Source organism: Diadema antillarum, unplaced genomic scaffold (assembly GCF_040938485.1).
Source record: "Diadema antillarum isolate AM-2024a unplaced genomic scaffold, OU_Dant_1.0 seq00000269_RagTag, whole genome shotgun sequence".
NCBI classification, from domain to species: domain Eukaryota; kingdom Metazoa; phylum Echinodermata; class Echinoidea; order Diadematoida; family Diadematidae; genus Diadema; species Diadema antillarum.
Window position 1 is genome coordinate 732,548 of NW_027271305.1, and position 14,213 is coordinate 746,760.

A 14,213-nucleotide genomic window follows, 5' to 3' on the forward strand; every position below is an offset into this window, starting at 1 on the left:
CTTGTTTAAGGTAGCAGGATATTTTGATGTGGATTAGTATTGAACAATTTGCCTATAAAGTGGTACCATTTGAATAAACTTCTTGTATGAATAATTCTTAAAATTAATTTCATGAACGCTGTCTGTTAAGCAATCAAACAGTACAAGGCATGCACACGAGGGTGTACATAAGGGATATTAGTTCTCCTCCCACTCGAAGGTGATTTTACATTTTTCAGAACTGAAATTCAGCGATCTGGTGCAAACTTTTTTCTTGCTCCCCCCCCTCCCCGAAAAAAAATAATGGAAAATGATTAGTTTTTTTTTTTTTTTCACGGAAGTGTTAATAGCAAAATCACGGCATTTAGCTCTTATTCGGCGTGTGCATCATGTGTGTGTATGTACAAAGTCTAATGAGGTAGAGGGGGAGGGTGTGGGGGGTGCCCCCTCCCGCTCAACGGAGCTTTTGCGTTTTTAGAATTGAAATAAAGCGATCTGAAGCACACTTTTTGTGGGAAATTCGGAAATTGTCATTCCCCAAAGTGTACTAAGTCTATAGAGGAGGGGACCAATCAATGGGAGGGTGGCAAGTTACCCCTCCCACATTCGAGGGAGCTTTTTTCATTTTTAGAACTGAATTTCAACAATCTGGCGCACATTTCTGTAGGAATATTTGGAAATCTGTCAATCAGAGAAGTGCAAGTCTGTGGAAGGAGACATAGCATGATGATGTGGGAGGGAATAAGCCCTATTCTCCCTTCTACATGAGGGAGATTCTGTATTTTCCGATTGCAGTTAAACGTTTTGGTGCACACATTTTGTGGCATATATTTGGAAAACTCAAAGTGTGGCCTGAGTAGTCTACTTGTATGCACGGGTGGGGGGGGGGGGGGGCGATGCGAGCAGGGAGAAAGCGTTTGAGAGTGCTATCTCCACCCTTCCCGTACGAGGAAGCTTTTGCCGTTTTAAAGTTGAAATTGAGATATCTCATATAAATATGCATATTTGATGGAATATTTGGGAAATTATCAAAGAAAAAATTGATCGCAGGAACTGAGAGAGGAAAGGGTTGATTAAAAGGGGATATTCCCCTTGTACATGAAGGAACTATTGATTTTTCGGAATGTTTAAAGTGATAAGTCTTGTGCACTAAGAATTATTCAGAATCTTAAGGGGGGTGACCGCCCCCATCACCCCCAACTTTTTTTGCTACGCTGGTGCTTAGACGGGAACTTTATGTAAGGGCGGCATCTTTGGAAATTCCGCGAAATTCATGGGCGTTGTGATTTGCAAAGAACTACATGGTGTATATACATGTAAGTGTAAGAGTGTTACATTGATTTTTTTTTAATATATAAATCCAGTTTCCTTTCCAACTTTAGAGTTTATATTCCATACATGCCCCTTACCATTTCTTCTCACACTTAGCCTCCCAAACATCCCAATTGCTTTCCCCTTCGTATGTCTATAACTTCCAGTACCTTCTCTATTTTCTACTCATCTCCACACTTCATGGTTCTTTTGTTCTGTTTCCATTCGTGTTCAACTTCATCTCATGATCACCTCATCTTTACAGTCCATTGATCTTTCTTTCTTACTTGTAGTACAGTACGTAGGCATTATGTACGTGACTCAATAGTAAGGATCATCTTGGCTGTGTAATCATGACCGCCTAAACAGACTGTACAGAGGTACGAAGCCTGACCCACACCGTGCTAGCCACTGACCATTTTAAACCAAACTCAACAGTCACACACACACCACAGTGCAAAGCTGTGTCAATTAGTACGTACTAGAACACTAATCATGCTAATCAATAGTAGGCCACAAATGGAGTTAGATCTAGGTCTAAAACTCTACACACCAAGCGCTGCACTGTCTTGTAAAAACTCTACCGTACCATACAGTATGCAGTGGAAACTCGGTTTAGATCTATACAGTACACCTCAGCTCCAGTTAATTGCAATTAGTCTGAAAAGTGAAAGCAAAGCATTTGGGGCTGCAAAGGTTTGCATGTATACGTAGAATCTCTGAAGTGGTGGCATTTTGGCACACCAACACACCAACACTGTACATTGAAACAGACATTCCTCTTACTGCGTGTGAAAGAAGAAACATACATGCGTGAGACTACATGTATGTGCAGTGTTTCTATTCTTCACTGGGGATTTGAAAATGTTTTAGATATTATTGAAAAACCTGACAATAAACAAGATCAACAGCAAAACAATGATACCGTGCATTATAAATACACGTAGGCCTACACGTCGTAAAAGCATTAGGGTCTGTGTGCACTTCACACATATTGGTAATAGAGGGCAGGGCTGTACGTAGACAGAAAAATCCGTCTGTCCGGAGGAGTCTTTTATTTTTTGCCATTAACGCTGTCCTCCGTAGACAGACGGAAGGTATTACAACGTAGTACCTATTGCTGTGTGGATGTTCTTAACCACTGTCTCTATGGAAAATTGGGTGAGGTACCTCACCCTTCTCGATTGCGTCTAATTCACGGCGCTAGGTCGGCAAATTTAAGCTTGTATAGTGAAATCAACTTTTCAAGAATAAACTACACTCACCAGATTAATGAATAATCCAACATTTTGGTAGAATTTTCAACATAAAACACACATCAACCAGCCCGTTGCGTTGTCACGTTCAAACTGCAGAAACATACAGTATGAATCTATTAGCCAATCACATGCGAGGTAGTTTCTACGTGTTTTTTTAAACTAAAACACATACCTCGCATGTGATTGGCTTACAGATTCAAAATGGCGACTTCGCTCTACAAAAACTGTAGCGAACAGCGATGTTGCGATATGGATAAAATTTCTGCGTTATAACCGAGTTACTGTGAGTATTTCGATTGCACAATGTGAGAAATTTACATGTACCCCAAATATTGCTGCATAATGTGTCATGTCATGTCAAACTTGTTTGAATGCAAAAAAGCTGTCTGAAATTTGGTTTATCGTAACGTTTGATCTGTGCGCGACTGCTCCACACAGGAGCTGGAATCATTGACTTCGGTCTGTATACGGAGGGGATCCGTGAAGCCAGACGCAGTCTCCGTGGAACATTCCCCGACGGACAGATACAGACCGATCTTTCGGTCAAGGCTGTACGGTGTTGGTTTCAAAGTAAAAGTGCAACTGATTGCATAAAAACAACACCCCATACATTCAAAGTGGTTATCTAATAATTGCAAATCACATTTTTAATGAGCGCATGTTAATTCAGAATATTTTCTTTAGGTACTTGAAAATTAAATTTCATGCAAATTGTCAGATAAATTTACTTTTCTATTTTCTATTTAATTAATGGAAAAAATAGTAGGGCATTCAGGCTGTTGACTAGACACCTAACCATACAATCAGAGCTGTAAAAAAGAGGATAAACTTAAACAAAGGAAAACCTCTTTTTAATCACGTTAATGGACGATGGCCATGCCCATGGTCCATCATGGGTAACTGATTATGATGAAAACAATGCAGTCTGGATTTATTAATGTCAATAATGAGCAAGTTTACAATTCATAAATGGGCAAATATATGATCGATGAGGTATAATGCCACATGGCACAATTGACCGAAAGATCGGTCTGTATCTGTCCGTCGGGGAATGTTCCGCGGAGACTGCATCTGGCTTCACAGATCCCCTCCGTATACATACGGAGGACAGCCGTTAATGGCAAAATATAAAAGAGTCCTCCGGACAGACGGATCTTTCTATATAATGGTACAATTAGTGCAAGTGTAGAACTTGTAGTCCTAAGACAAGTTTACTTGTTTATTGTCTAGACCATTTCAGTTCGGGAAACCCACTCACAAGGGGGGCCCCTCCTTATAAGTAACCCGTCCCCCTTATAAGTAACCCCGTCCCCCTTATAAGTAACCCCCGGGGCACCCCTTATAAGGAGTCTCCACGCTTTTTTGCAATGCAACGCGAAAATGAAAGGACTGCGGCAATTCGCTTGATTATGTCCATAAAGCTTCACAAGTTTCCTAGTTACTCACGAAATTTGAGCAAAATCGGTTTGAGGCATCATACCTAAAATCATGGATTTAAATGCGATGTCAAACGACCCATGCGAATGCTGAAATGCGAGCGATTACTGGCGTGAGTGTCGCCAGGCGCGGCGGCGCGGCAATGCTTGAGTGCAGACGTGGCGACTGAGTACGAAAGTCTCCGTACTCAGTCGCCACGTCTGCACTCAAACATTACCGCGCCGCCGCGCCTGGCGACACTCACGCCAGTAATCGCTCGCACTTCAGCATTCGCATGGGTCGTTTGACATCGCATTTAAATCCATGATTTTAGATATGATGCCTCAAACCGATTTTGCTCAAATTTCGTGAGTAACTAGGAAACTTGTGAAGCTTTATGGACATAATCAAGCGAATTGCCGCAGACCTTTCATTTTCGCGTTGCATTGCAAAAAAGCGTGGAGACTCCTTATAAGGGGTGCCCCGGGGGTTACTTATAAGGGGGACGGGGTTACTTATAAGGGGGACGGGTTACTTATAAGGAGGGGCCCCCCTTGTGAGTGGGTTTCCCGAACTGATTTGGTAGACCGCCAGCCTAATTTTGCTGGGCTTTTTTTAGTTTTGGATATGGTGACACTTGACTGGAGACTTATTGTTTAGAGGTGCCTGCTGAAGTGTAATATGCTATTTCTCAACAATGCAAATGAAATAGCCCGCTAGGCGCTATTCATTCACTTCAGACAGTCTTCATTCAGGGCGCTTGCTCTCATCTCACAGCTAGCAGTTAGTACCGGTAAGCTACTACTGCCTACATACAGCAGCAGTACGGTACAGTGTCAGTGAGTGGTGGAGCGCTCCGCGAGCTCCGGGGCCGTAGTGGTGTAGCCGTAGGGTCAACTCCGGTTGGATTTGCATGCATGTTGAAAATCAGACATGAAAGCTAACGGTTACAGCTGGGGAGAGAACAAGAGAAAATACAGATGTAGAGGAACGCTCACATTGAATGTGAGACATTATTTACAAATACAGCATATCGATCATTTGCATACACTACCTTGGCTTGATTCCGAAGGGTCAAAGTCTTCCTGTTCCTGTTCCCTTATCACAACAACTTACAAAAGATGTATGGAGGCTGCCATATTTGCTGTCCTGACAACCTCGCGTCCATATTTAACTCTGGCAGCGCAGCTAGGAATACACGCCGATCTACTCTTTTTCCTTCTCTGTTTTGATTAGAATTTGAGAACTAGAATGAAAATACACATGAAACTAGTCGACAAAACAATTCAGTTATCAACTTAATTATATACTGCGGCGCAGACTACCACTTACTAGTACTAATAACTGTCTGCAATCTCTGGGGTTAGTGTTCTAAATTTGGAAACTAGGTTGAATCAATGCTAAATAATTATGGTAACCTAAATAAATCGTCTGCTACGGGCGGCAGTGTAGAGCTCTCACCACGGCATCAACTATGCGTAGTTGAGAGACTGAACTGTACAACGTAGGACCTACTAATGAATATAAGTTGATAGAAAAAAAAAAACAGCGAGAAACAGGATTAATTATAGATCTTTATTCAGTTTGTATTCGTTGTTAGCGGAGCTATTTCAAAGGAACAGGAACAGATCCACCCACAGAATGCACTTGGGATCCACACAATACTAATAATGAATAAGCAACAACTAAGTCGACATGGATAACAATTGGCGTGGCAACACATTGTGCAAATCGGCTTTTCAGTCACATCAGTTCTATCTCTCTCTTTCTATCCTTATTTTTTGAGTTGGTTCAAATAATATTTATTCACTTCCAGCAAAGAAAAAAAAAACACCATCAATTCACTTGGTATTACTGTACAACATAACAGAGTAATCCCGTAAATAAACAAACATACCAATTGACGAGATACATCTAATTTCCAATATAACAATACATTGACAATGACAATAGCACAGCAAATTACCGGCAAAAAAGTGGAAGTATATATATCTCAGCCATTTCAAAACCGATTTCACCTAATATTCTTTTAATTCCTTTTAGAATTCGCTATTTAATGCGTCATACAAATGGTTTCTAATCATCTTGCATATTACATCAATGTAAGGCCTACCCTGTTGATCCCCCCCACCCTTATTTTTGACACAGTGCCATATCTAGAAGAAATCATGAAAAATGTTATACACAATTATTATGGTATTACAGTATCGCATTGACGTCCTTCGGGGCATACAATCACAAATTATTACATTAATGCCCTTAGTTATCTTTTTTTTTTTTTTTTTTTTTTTTTAAGTCCATCGATTGTGCACTGTATTGGAGCTTGATAGACAGGCCCATTATTGTTATTACTGAGTATACCAGGCCCGTTCACACATACAACAGCACAAGAAATATTTAATCGCGATTCGGGTTGCATAACGACGTTTGGCTCACGATCAAACTTCACTGACTGACAGGTGTTATGTGCATGTGAAAGGATCGTGGTAGCATAGCACCAAAGAGATTTTCCCCAGTGGTGGGGAGGAGAAAAAATCTCTTTGCATCTAGCACTATCACAGTTCATGTGACCTACTTTTTGGGTGACCCTGAATTTGCCCTAATTTTAGGACGCGCATAATTATTTCACACGCGCTCTCCAACAGCGCGCTCTTTCTGTGATGTCATAATCGGCATCCAGGGGCAACTCCGACTTTATACCCAGCCGATGTTTATTCTGAATGTTTATTGTCTGGAGCTGGTGGTACGAGGTGCTCAGAATGACATGCGAGGCAAGCACTTTACGAGCACCGTGTCACACGTCTGTACAAAGAAACACAGACGCACTTCCAATACTGATTTCTGAATAAAAGACCAAAGCGAAACACCATCGAACCACCACACTACTTAACGGCTTCATTAACCGAAAAAGGGTGAGACTGATGTTCTCGGCTTTCTTCCATCTCGGATCACTGCACAACATCCAGCGGTGTGAGTATGCATTCATATACATTCTCATTAGCGTATACAACATACTTGGTAATTACGACTATGCAAGTCACTCACCTCGGCACCACGCTGACAAGAAAGCTTTTTTCCTGAGACGTAGACATCGCTTTTGATCGCAATGTGTAACTATAAATGTGACATCGTTAGTGCTCCCATTTAGGTATAATCTTTGTGGTTTGATGTGCCCCACAAGTTCAAAATGGGAGCCTCTTCAAAGCTGGGCTCTTACATCGATCGGTATTGACAATTTATTTTCATGATTTTTTTATTGTTATTTCATTTCCATTCCAAAATTTGTAGTAGGCCTATGGCCTAATATTGTCATCATGATGACAATGATTATCATCGTTGCCTTCATCACCATTCATCGTCATCATCATCATTTTCATCATCCTTTTCATCACCATCATTATCATCATCATTATCTTCATTTACATCACCTGACCATTATCATTATTATCATCACTACAATAATCATAATCATCGATCATTATCATCATCGTCATCATCATCAGCAGCAAAATTATCGTCATCATTGAGATCATCATCATAGTTCATCATCGTAATCATATCGTCTTCGGTGTCATTATGATCGTCATCGCCACGACCATCAACAAGGCATCATCTCGTTGATGGGAAAATTATGTGAACATCTCATGAAATGCTGCACTACTGTAGGCAAGGACAAAGAATTCTAAATCTGATAAGTGATACATGGTATTGTAATACAGTATTGGGCTTCTATCTCCCTCTTTGCTCACCCGTGTACATACCCTACTGCTCTGCTTTATAGATACAGGTCTACGCGATCCCAAAAGGTGGCTACACTTGAAACCAAATATCCCAACTAGGATCTTTGCTGAAACTTGATGCTCCTTTGCTTATAGCTTTCCTGCTGTCACTGCACACGTCGTCACTTGCATGCGGCATGAGCGTGCTCACGGAATTTTCGCTTGACATTATGATCTTTCAGCCCATTATAAGCATTATTGCTTGTAAATATTGATGGAGTGTACGTCTTCTGCGATAGTGTGTACTAAACACTTTAGGCTTATCATTATCCACCAATCACGCAAGCATGTCTTCAGAGACTCCAACCAAAAGCACCTTCTGATCTGGAGATTCTCCATCCTGAAACCCCTAGCAAACGGGAGACTCCAAGTTGATGTGTGCGAAGCGCGAAATTCCTAGGGTTCTAGATGCTCTCTGGTGCTATCTCAAGGCTTATTTTTTCAACATACAATAGCAATAAGTAGGAAATTCTTTCCAACGGGAGACACAGAGCCAGGGCGGGAGAAATTAAATCTCAAGCGGGAGAACGGGAGATTTTGCAGAATGGGTTTTCGGCGGGAGATCTCCCGTCGAAAACGGGAGAGTTGGAGTCTCTGTGTCTTTATGATCCAAGTTAAGTGTATGATAGGGTGTTCTCCTTTCTTGTTCTGTCTGATACCATCCGAAGAAGGTTCCTAACCTTTCCGAGCTACATCCACGTTCATATCACGACACATAATTAAAGGGATGATATAGAATTTGTTGAGGTGAAGATTAAGCATTTAACTTTTTGCGAGGTACTTAAAGGGAACCAAAACCCAAAGAGAAATGTGGATTGAGTGAAAGCAGCAACATTAGTAGAGCACATCATTAACAGTTTGGGGAAAATCGGACAATCGATGCAAAAGTTATGAATTTTTAAAGTTTTGGTGTTGGAACAGCTGGATGAGGAGACTATTAGAGTTCATGACATCATGTTTGGACAACAATATGAAGGAAATATCAAGAAAATTCCACAAAAATTCACTTTTCTAGCATAATGAAAGAGCACTTGACTAACCGCTTTCAGAAAGCAGGGGGAATAATTGCTACCCTTAACATAATATGTTAGTATCAAGTTGATGGAATGTGTAATTTTCATGAAAAAATGCATTTTTGTGGAATTTCTTTTATATTTTGTTTATATTTTTGACCACACATACTCATAATCTCCAGTAGTCTCCTCATCCAGCGGTTCCAACACCAAAACTTTAAAACTTCTTAACTTTTGCATCGATTGTCCGATTTTCCTAAAACTTTCACTGATGTATTCTACTAATGTTGCTGCTTTCACGCAATCCACATTTCTCTTTGTGTTTTGGTTTCCTTTAAAAAACACTTAATGAAAATGTTAAAGGACAAGTCCACCTTCATATACATTAGGATGGAGAGAATGCAGCAATATTAGTAGAACACATCAGTGAAAGTTTGAGGAAAATCGGACAATCCGTTCAAAAGTTATGAATATTTTAAGCATCCTCGTCAATCTGTGCAGTCACTGCTGGATGAGAAGACTACTACAGTGTATGATGTCACATGCGTACAACTATATAAGGAAAATAAAAAGAGAATTTCACAAAACTTTACATTTTGAATAAAGTGCACATTTCTTCAACTTGCTACTGACGAATGTTAAGGGTAATATTATTCTCCCTGCCTTCGGAAAGAGAGAAGTCGAGTGTTCTTTTGTTATGCGAGAAAAATGGAAATATGTTGAATTTTCTTTATTCTTTCTTTATATCGTTGTACTCATGTGACATCACAAGCTTGCTTAGTCTTTTCATCCAGCCGTGACTGAGCAGAAACTTCAAAAATTCACTCTTTAACGGATTGTCCGGTTTTCCTCATACTCTCACTGATATGTTCTACTAACATTGCTGCATTCACTCAACCCACATGTCTATGAAGGTAAACTTATCCTTTAAAGAGCATACAATTCTTAAGAAGAATTCAAGGTTTATTTGATGAAAATCGGTTTTGAAATGGCTGACATATCCAAAAGCAAAGTCTAACAAAGCGATTCTAGAAGTTGGGCCCCATCTTTTATTATGATAATTTGTTTTGGATATCTCGGCCATTTCAAAATCAATAATCTTACATAAAATAAACTTCGATTTCCCCAGAACTACGTGCTCTTTCATGTTTGATAAGATGTTTCTCATTATCTGAACAATAAATATCATCAAAAAAGTTGTAAACCTGAAGCCCCATCTCAACTGAAACTGTACCATACCCTTAAATAGACCTATCACATTCTTTTTCAAGTGTTTCTCTTCTTGCATGTCATATTGTAGTGTGTTTACACAACAGTTACACTAGACGGGAACTTAATTCCCCGACATTTATTTCACGTCTATAATTAAAACATATCGCTCTGCAGATAAAGATTTAATAATGATAATGAATAAAAGAAAAAGGGACAAAGCACACCTTCGTGCATGATACGTCTTGCCAAGGGTACATTATTGAAACAACACTCATCACTTCGTAGCTTGTTAAAAAAGAAAACAGTATGGCTATATATGTTGTGTAAATCCATACAAAGCCTCTTACGGATCCAGAGCTTGAGACTGATACATGATTATGTAAATGATCGATGGATAAAATTTGAAGTTACCGGTATAGTTGTCCGTTTGCACCGTACTTGAAAAACGAATTTATTCACAATGAAGTAGATGATAATGACAGTGATGAAAATAATAGTACCAATCATCATTATCATCAAAGTCAGCATTACTTGTATCATAATTATTTATTTTTTAAAATAGTCTCTTTATCACTATATCATAATTTCGAGACACTGCGAGAAAATATCAACTCGAAGCTCGAAAAACATTCAAAAGGACAGAAGGGGAAAGCATGAATCCACGTAAGAGAAACATTGAATAAAATAGATAAACAGTGTACTTTACAACTGGTTTTGAAATAGTCAATAAAGGATACCAGAAAGCTACTTCAATTCTTTTTTTTCAAAGCAACGGCACGGAAGCTTATATTAGAAGTGCCACCGAGAAGATGAGATAATTCCTCGTCATCTCGACCTCATCTCGAGCGTTATGCAGTATCATAGTAAATAGAAATACTTTGACAGGAACATCAACTTCGACCTTGGGACATGGGACCCAACAAACAAGGGGATTGTCGGGATTATAGAGAATGGAAAATGGATACAAGAAAACGAGAAGGCGAGATGGAGTGTCTCGTCTTCTGGACTTCTCCGGTCTATATGAATGCGCGATATGACTATAGATCAAGTCTCGTCTTTTCGTCTTCCCGAACCCGAGAAGTCGAGAAGACGAGATCTCACAACTCGTTTCTCGTCTTCCCGAACCGAGAAGTCGAAAAGACGAGATATCACAACTCATTTTCTCGCTCCTTTGGACCCGAGAACTCGAGAAGACGAGATCTCATAACTCGTCTACTCGTTCCTTTGGACCCGAGAACTCGAGAAGACGAGATCTCATAACTCGTTTTCTCATCTTCTCGGACCCGAGAACTCAAGAAGACGAGGTGTCACAACTCGTTTTCTCACCTCGGACCCGAGAACTCGAGAAGACGAGATCTCACAACTCGTTTTCTCGTTCCTTTGGACCCGAGAACTCGAGAAGACGAGATCTCATAACTCGTTTTCTCATCTTCCCGGACCCGAGAACTCAAGAAGACGAGGTGTCACAACTCGTTTTTTCGTCTTTTCTGATCCGAGAACTCGACAAGACGAGATTTCACAACTCATTTTCTCATCATCTAGGACCTGAGAACTCGGGAAGACGAGATCTCACAACTCGTTTCTCTCATCATCTCAGACCCGAGAACTCGGGAGGACGAGATCTCACAACTTGTTTTCTCATCTCGGACCCGAGAACTCGTGAAGACGAGATCTCACAACTCGTTTTCTCATCTTTTCGAACCCGAGAACTCAAGAAGACGACACGACGAGGTGTCACAACTCGTTTTCTCGTCTTCTCGGACCCGAGAACTCGAGAAGACGAGCTCCCACAACTCGTTTTCTTGTCTTTTCTGATCCAAAAACTCGACAAGACGAGATCTCACAACTCATTTTCTCATCATCTAGGACCTGAGAACTCGGGAAGACGAGATCTCACAACTCGTTTCTCTCATCTCGGACCCGAGAACTCGTGAAGATGAGATCTCACAACTCGTTTTGTCGTCTTCTCGGACCCGAGAACTCGAGAAGACGAGATCCCACAACTCGTTTTCTCGTCTTTTCTGATTCGAGAACTCACAAGACGAGATCTCACATCTCATTTTCTTGTCTTTTCAGACCCGAAAACTCGACAAGACGAGATCTCTCAACTCGCCTTCTTACTTTCAGGGACGCGAGAAGTCGAGAGTATGAGACCTCCGATTTCGCATTTAGGACCCGTAAAAGTCTAAGAGGAGAGGAATTATCTTGTCTTCTAGATGTTAATTGTAAGCTTGTCGTAAAACGGTCACTGCGTGCGCAAAGACTCTATCCCTTTCCTCTTCATTTCTTCGAGTGAAGGATCAGAAAGAGATTACAGAAACATTTATATTGAAGCATCTACGTCGTGTTCATGTGAGGAAAATTCCCAGATGTTACCTCATGAGTGCGAAGATACACAGTTACAACTATGTCTAACTTTGTTAATCCTGCACAGCGTAGGCCTAGCTAACCTTAACGGGTTTACTGCTTAATATCAAGAGCCTCTTATAATATGAACTTGGAGGTTGAAAGAAACACAAGGATCTCCATTTCAAATGCAAAGTCAGTCATGTTGATTATGGCGACGATGCTAGTAATAATGATAATACCGACTATTACATTGATGATGGCAATGATAACTGAAATGCTAATTTTGGTAATCATCATCATCATCATCATCACCATTATTAATATCACCATTGTAACAATACCATTAATGATAATTAAATATGAAAGGTTGTAATACACTGGTTTTGACATTATTCGTGGTAGACTTTTGTCGGAGATCATAGTGAGGCCACGACCCTGTTGGATACTTAGTTTGTGTCTTTACTGTATTATCTTGTCTTATTTTGTAATACACTATTATGTTGCCATTTAATTGCAGGAAATCAAATGATGCCTACGCGCCGGTCTTCGGTTTATCAGTGTTCATTATGATTACGATGTATAGATTTTGTTACACTCCATCTTTTGGGAATTGTATCTTGTTGCTCACAGACACAGAATTGATACATCCACCAAAGGGTTTGGCACAAGGCCCTTCAGTCGTGTAATCAATGAGAGGAAAGTAACGTTACCAAGGGCCAAACGAATATGGCGTCTGCTCTGAGCGACGTTCTCCTGATGCCACTGGCGATCGAGGAGGACTTTGACTCCACCCACTGGCACACGTGGATGCAGCGAGAGGGGATGATCGTTTACGCCGTGTCCACCATCATCTACCTCATCGTTATCTTTGGCGTACAGAGAGCGATGAAGAACCGACCTCGATTCATACTGCGCATCCCGCTCGCTCTGTGGAACATCGGGCTGTCTATCTTCAGCATTCTGTCGGCATGGAGACTGAATGTTGCCACGCATCAAATTCTCTCCGAGCGCGGCGCCGCTTTCCATGACCTCGTCTGCAGCGCTCGATGCTTCGACGCCGGCAAACCAGCAGCGTTCTGGCTGCTGGCCTTCGCACTTAGCAAGCTTGTGGAGTACGGCGACACCCTGTTCGTCGTCCTACGCAAGGCCAAGCTCATTGTTCTTCACTGGTACCATCACGTCATCACCTACATGATTTCCAGCTATCTATTCGCCTACCGCAACCCAACGGTCTTTGTCATGGCCATGGTCAACACCTACATCCATGCCATCATGTACCCCTACTACGCGCTTCGCATCCTGGGCGTGGCCGTACCCAAGCGCGTCGCCATGACAATTACCAGTATTCAGATCATTCAGCTCCTCACAGGATTTCTAATTAACGTCTATGCGGCCTGGGCTTTATTGAGTGGACAGCCGTGTGAGGTGGACCAGTTGGGTGTTGGACTTGGTCTCTTCGGGTTTGGAACTGTCCTCATACTCTTTATAAATTTCTTCGTTCACGCGTATATCTTAAGATCACCCAAAAAGAAACCAGAGTAAGCATTTGTAGGCCTACAATGTCATTTTGCGAGTAACTAATATATCTTTTTAAATGAACATTCCTGACTTTCCGCTGTACTAACGCGTATTGCCTTAATCATTGAAGCTCTGAGGTGCTTCGTCTCGTGTCATTACGCACGTAGAATCGATATGCAAAAAGTAAACAAAACAACCCAGCTGCAACCATTGAGAACTAGTTCCAGCCGATGAAGCGAAGACAAATAAAGAACTTTTTTTTTTTCACAAAAATAAAGAAACAATCATGTCGGAGCTATTGTTGTATTGTTTTGTCTTTTATATGAAGTGTCATAGTTTCAGGTTTTATTTCACCGAAGCAAGGAACATGAAAACAC

General features: G+C 40.9%; 2 protein-coding genes across 2 annotated transcripts in view; one reads left to right on the forward strand and one right to left on the reverse strand.

Moving 5' to 3' along the window:
* Window positions 1-5,111, reverse strand: part of LOC139729917 (importin-13-like) — a 122,500-nt gene extending 117,389 nt beyond the window's left edge. The window contains exon 1 of the mRNA XM_071640834.1: window positions 5,020-5,111. The gene's annotated coding sequence lies outside the window, so the exon portion shown is untranslated. The remainder of the gene's footprint in view (window positions 1-5,019) is intronic.
* Window positions 5,112-6,749: 1,638 nt separating this feature from the next.
* Window positions 6,750-13,884, forward strand: LOC139729912 (very long chain fatty acid elongase 6-like). Its single transcript, XM_071640830.1, has 2 exons — window positions 6,750-6,935; window positions 12,949-13,884. The coding sequence occupies exon 2, from the start codon at window positions 13,045-13,047 to the stop codon at window positions 13,858-13,860; it is 816 nt and encodes a 271-aa protein (XP_071496931.1). The 5' UTR covers window positions 6,750-6,935; window positions 12,949-13,044; the 3' UTR covers window positions 13,861-13,884.
* The last annotated feature ends 329 nt before the right edge of the window (window positions 13,885-14,213 follow it).